Below are 6,000 nucleotides of genomic sequence, written 5' to 3'. Positions count from 1 at the left end.
ATGTGGAGACAAAGCCACTCTGCCCCACATAATATGGGCTTGACCACAAGACCCTTTTCCTTCAATCCCATCCCATGATGAGTGGGAGACCTCGCTCCGAAGCTCCGACCCAGAGGTGCAAAGCGCCTTGGTGGAAAGGGCTAAGGAGGTCGCCGCCACAACGAGGACCGCACCCTCTAAGGAATTCTCATATTCCGCCAATAAAAGTTTTTTCTCTCTCTCTTTCTGTTTCCGAAGCAACGAACATACGCGTGCTGGACTGTGGACTTGGAACAATCTACTGGATGATAGAGCGATACATACACTACTGACAGAATGAAAACGGCAGAGCGTCTGCTTCAGACGGCCGGCTTCCAGCACGTGTTGGTTTCTTACTGCGCGTGCGCGCTCAAAGCTCACTCAACGCCCGAGTGTTACCAAAGAGCTCACGCTGAAAGCGGGACAACCGAGACCTCCCTGCAGTTCTCATCCTGACAGTGAGCATATGATACACACATACCCAATTTGAAACTAGAATTATATTCCGGAGCATCACGATTCCCATTCCCTGGACTGTACCTGGTGTCCGTCTTACCTGTGGCGTGTCCATGGCTGAGGGAGCCAGGCACGAAGAACCAGACACTTAGGGAGATGGGCGCCGAATCAAGTAATCACATATACCTTTATTTAAAACAATAGCAAAGAGGCAGCATTTATTTAGTCAATTATGGGAAATATACAAGTACACTCAAACTGCCATAGTTCGCGGAACTGACTTTGGTAGGTGCGATTTTTCCATGATGCGCATGACGTAGTATCACTAGACGATCCACCGCATACTTTCTGAAAAGTGGTCATGTATGATGATATACTCCGCAGAAAAGCTCGTTGCATGGATGGTTTTGATCAAGGCACTGCAACTCTGAAAGCTGGATTTTTTTGCTTCGTTCCTCTGGCTGGAATTGCACTTGAACGTCGGGGTGGAGCCAGATAAGACGGTGCTGAAAGAATGTAAAAGCTTGTTTTACCTACGTTCGGATGACGCATCATGTCCATTTCTTTTTGTTCTTTACAAGGCAAATGTGAACAAATGAAGCAACACATGCTGTAAAGCTATCAAGAACACCAACTAATGCACACACCCCACAAAAAAAAAAAAAAAAAAAGAAAGCACATGAACTACAATTTTGGAGAAAACGGATGCAATCAGTCATCAAGGCTTTATCAAAACCTAGAGCAACGGGATAAAAGTATCTTTGGTGTTACACAGAATGTCAACCTCGATTGGTCCCTTGATGTACAATTCCTCTAATTATATTGTCTTAACGTCTGCCACATAACTTACAAAAGAAAAAAACAACCTTTCCGTTGTTTAAACATTCATATAAAAATGATTTTTTTTTATACTTTTCAATTTGTAAAAACGATGCCGTTGAACAGTTTCTTTCATTCTGGCTTTCTTTGACCAACTGAGTCAGCCTGTCATTACACCGACCTTGCAAACACATCTGTAGAAACATTGCAAAGGGTTTTCAAATAGACCGATCTCACCAGGCGATCGATACATACGTGACATCGCAATAACTTTAGTTCGCAGGAAGCAGGCGGCAGTGCCCGAGACGACTTGAGCCGTCTCGTGCTCAGCACGTGCAACAAAGCTGCAGCGATGTTCTCGCACGCGCAGAAAGACTAAAGTTCCTTCCATGCATCACGGCAGCGGTAGCGTATCCAGACTGGTTGGCGAGATCGGTCTATTGAAGCAAGCATTTTGAAATTTGGGGGTCGAAGATAATTCAGTGGAATAATAGCTGGTTTAAGAGGTGCTGGAGTAATCACCACGATCTTGGTTCATTTGACAAAACGAAGACAGTGCATTTCATTCTCGTCACTAGGACCTTCAAAGACAAATAGCCACCGAGAAAGATTGTACTGTTAAAAACAATAATTCCAGAAGTTTGATTTGAGTGAGTGATGAAACAAAGAATGTGACTGATGTGAAGGGGCTTGTTTAATTTCCTATTGCTTGGCCATTCAGAGTTGGATACAGCATAACGGAAAATATCCCTCTTCACTGGCTTATAATGACTGCCTCCTCAAACTTTAAATTAAATTTGTGCGATTGTTGCATCATGATCATGGCATTTGCTAAACACAAATATGATGAGCAGTAACCCATTCGACCTGAAAAGAGGCGAGATTTAGAGGGGTACATCTGTAAATACTCTATCCTTCTATAAACGTGTGCTTTTCTATCTTAGAACTGCAATATGCTTCAACAATTTCATTTTAAGAGCATCCAAAAAAACACAACTTGACGCCTAACTTTCTTGATCTTAAAGCTTTGCTAACTGAAAACCATATTATAATACATATTTACATGAGCACTAAAAGCTTGCTTTGCTGCACTTTCTATGTTTACATTCACCAAAAGAACTCTGGCACTCCCATATTGAAGATGGTGACTGCTGCTTCTTAAGGAAAAAATAAAGGCTACAAATTTGCTTCGCCGGACGACCGTAAAAACAACTACTATTTCTTTTTTTTTTTACAAATCTCTATAGTGCACCCATAAAACAAACTATTGGCAACCTAATCCGAAGACTTGGAGAATGTCCTGTGCTTCTGGCTCACCACAGGCCGTGCACTGTAAATGGGTGTCGGAAGGTACTTGAGTTCAAGGCGGGCTCGAGCGGGCCTAGTAGCACTTAACATCGCAGTCTTTGTTGGCTTCAAAGGAATGGAAAGGTCGAGCGAGTCCACAAAGTCCAATGGCTTGGTGTTAGGATCTCTATCCCTTGCTGGAGGAGTTTCCACTTTCACAAGAGGATCAAACTCGCTGCAGATCATATCAATGTCTGACTGCGGTCCTGACTTGAGCTCCCTGTGCTCTTCGTCGAGGTTCATCAGCCGGACGGCGTCACTCACAGTTCCCGAAGGTCCCGTGTGCCGATGCTGCCACAACGGACGGAACAACTTCTTAGGCGAGGACAGTGGAGAATCTGTGAATGCAAGAGGCCGTTCGTGCACTTGATCCTCCAGTTCATATGCCATTCCTTCATTGTTGAAGGCAGCTTCTTCGAAAGAGTTTTCTGTCAAAGAGCTGCCGGCGCAGTGGAGCGCAGTCGCATTTTGACACCGAAGCAACGGTCCATTCTCGGCTTGCGTAAGCAGGACAGGCGGAAGGCTTTGTGTCCTGTAGCATGGCTCTCCGTAGGCAAGCTCCGAATGGTACGACCGTGCTAGCCTTTGGTTAGGACCGTACGGCAATGGACTAGCACAACACTGCTCCCCATGGCGGTCGTCGCTACGCTCCAAGTTGTTGAATGCCAGTACCGTCATCTCCAGCACTTTGTATTTGGCCTGCAGCGTCCTCACTTCCGTCTGATGTCTTCTGAGGGCCTCGACACACTCGTCACGCTCCTGGATCAAGTTCTGAATGTCTGTTCGGAGGGAAGCTTCTGTAGTTTTCCACTCAGACAGATTATTATACCATTTCTGCTCTTTCTCTTCGGCCTTCTCCTGGAGAGCCTGGTTCTCGAGTGTGTACAATAACAACAGTTTCTTCAGCTCGATGGGGTTAGACTCTCTCAAAATCGTCGACACTTTTGCCTTGCCTTCTTCTGACTTGATGCCCTTCACTTCCCTTCTCAACCTTTCCAGACCACCTAGGCTTTGTGCATCTTGAGAATGGGCCGTGGGCCAGCTCTCTGCCTTCAAAAAGGGCACAGAGCTCGGTTCTCCCCGAACGTATTGCAAATGCAGGCTGTGGACTTTCTTTTCCAGCTGCTTCTTCTCTATGAGAGTGGCCTGCAGCTTGTGTTCGCAGGCCATCTTCTCACCTTCCAGCCTGTGAATTGTTGACTGCAGCTGACGCACCATTGTCCTATAGTTAGCACGCTCAACTTCCATCTCGCTGAGTCGTGCCTGGAGCTCCTTTCCGTGGAACTCGAGCAGCTCGCTGTGGCTCCTTGGGGCACAGTCCCTGCCTTGCCCCATGCTCGCCTGTGCCTGTTCCATCTCTTGAACCTTCTCTTGAAGTTGCACTCCGCGCTCGCCAATCATTTCCAGAAGCAGTAAGAGTTCGTCCTTGGGCGCAAGGATCGATTCCTGTGAGCCATGCTCTCGACAATCTGAGTCGAGGCCACTGTCCTGTTTGTCGCTCTCCAAGATGGTGGACGTGGTGTCCCCCTTGGTTGACGTTGAGGCAACCTGTGATGAAAGACTAGTGGCTGGAGGCTTGAGTGCACTCCGGCTGCTGAGCTCGCAGGCACTGCCGTCCTTTACTTTGGTCCTAGCACAAGCCGAAGTCAAAACCGTGTCTTTGTGTCGCCTAGGCTTTGGGTTCAAGGTCCATGACTTGAAATTTGAGCTGCTTGGAGACACACACTCCTCACCAGAGGCCCCTGAAGCACTGCTGACCGGGACGCTGTCAGGAGGAACTTTTATCTGTGGTTGTCTCGCAGGATGATGCATTGTCTGCTGAATGTCTTGAATAGCAAAGAAGATGTCATTGCGAAAGCCCTCCAGAGCCTGAACCCGGTCTTGTAGTTCCTGAAAGTTCAGAAAACAAAATACCAGTTTATTAACGGCTATGAATACCACCACAGTACATTATAAAAAATATACTAAGTGAATGGCACACGTTCATTATTAGATTAATACAGTCACTATTATAAACAGCCTAAGTTTTGACACGTCTATATTATCTGCTCTTATGTATTTAGCTCTAGAGTTAACCTAATTTTTATAACAAAAAGTTGCTACTAGTCTGCAAACAAGGACTGCAGCTAAGACAGAAGTGAAAGGGGTACTTGAGCACCGCACCACCTGCTTTGATGCTTCATTTAGAGGCAGTTTCCCAACAAGTCAAATAAAACAAAACAGTGACGTCTTTTGGAAAAATGGATGCCACCATCTTCAAGGTTCCCCAGGTTCCATTCACTCAGTAAAAAAGAGCCTAATGTGTCACCTTGATGGCAAGTAAGGACTTGGCTTGTTCCTTGATCAAGAAGAAGATGGGCCCTGGAACAGACAGGTCAGGGCTCGACTTGGCTGAGGACAGGCACATGCCGGTACCAGCTGACGTTTCCCCTCCCACTCCTCCAAGATCGTCCATCCTGGTTTCTTTACACTGCAATTAGAAAGAACAGAAGCAGCAATAAGCTGAGGATCTTCCAAGCACCACCACTAGGACCTCTGAGTTTTGACAATATTTCGAGATAACTCTTTGCTATCATATAAAAGACATGCTTCAGAAAGTAGAGGCCTATTACCTCTGCTCATTAATCGTGAACAGTCCCAAACCCTTGGTGCAAAAGTGACTTCTGTAAATTTCTGTCGATATTAGTTTTTGTACCGATGTCTATAAACAAAATTTCTATGGTACCGAAGCTTCGCCAGTTATGCAAGACATAACAGAACTTCAATACTCTTTATGTTTGCATCGAGTTACGAAAAAAAAAAGAAAGAAATATTAACACAGATTAAATTAGTGTTTTTTTTTTTTTTTTTAACAACTAAAATGGGTACTTGAGCTTGCATCGAGCAAGAAACTTTCTGTAGTCGCCAATACACAAAAGACAAGCTGCCAATATTTGCCGAAAGTTGGCAACCGTGGATTTTGTTGGCCCGGAAATAAATGGTGCTATATTCTAATTAGACCTGCAGCATCTTCTCACATACATTTTTCTTCTAATGTAACTTATATATTTGTTTGTCATGTGCTCGCTGCGATTTTCAAAAGATGGCGCCGCAAGTTACATGTATTGCATGCATCGCTGTGAACATGTCCGCCATTGACTTTGCAGCTTTGTTGGTATCATTCTTTAGATGTAAAAAAGTGCGCCTTAATATTTCACAAGGCAAACCTCAATGCACATTTGGAGAAAGTTTATCTTTCTACGTACAGGTGCCGATTTACCCGGCTCGTTTTACGGCGTAAGATCCACTGCAGCTACCATATACTATTAAACAAGAGTCTATAAAAGAAAGTCACTAAAATACTTCTTTTCCCCCTAGAAC

General features: G+C 45.0%; 1 protein-coding gene across 3 annotated transcripts in view; it reads right to left on the bottom strand.

The window, feature by feature from the left end:
- Nucleotides 1-642: 642 nt before the first annotated feature.
- LOC8038552 overlaps nt 643-6,000 on the bottom strand; it is a 189,185-nt gene continuing 183,827 nt past the window's right edge. For all 3 annotated transcript variants that reach the window (XM_042292503.1, XM_042292504.1, XM_040221319.3), the window contains 2 exons: nt 4,949-5,110; nt 643-4,530 (listed from right to left, as the gene is read on the bottom strand). In XM_042292503.1, the coding sequence (XP_042148437.1) occupies nt 2,569-4,530; nt 4,949-5,110 (2,124 nt within the window). In that variant the 3' untranslated portion in view covers nt 643-2,568. The remainder of the gene's footprint in view (nt 4,531-4,948; nt 5,111-6,000) is intronic.

Source organism: Ixodes scapularis, unplaced genomic scaffold (assembly GCF_016920785.2).
Source record: "Ixodes scapularis isolate PalLabHiFi unplaced genomic scaffold, ASM1692078v2 PGA_scaffold3__209_contigs__length_174095766, whole genome shotgun sequence".
Taxonomy (NCBI): domain Eukaryota; kingdom Metazoa; phylum Arthropoda; class Arachnida; order Ixodida; family Ixodidae; genus Ixodes; species Ixodes scapularis.
This window is presented reverse-complemented; position numbering and strand designations above follow the sequence as displayed.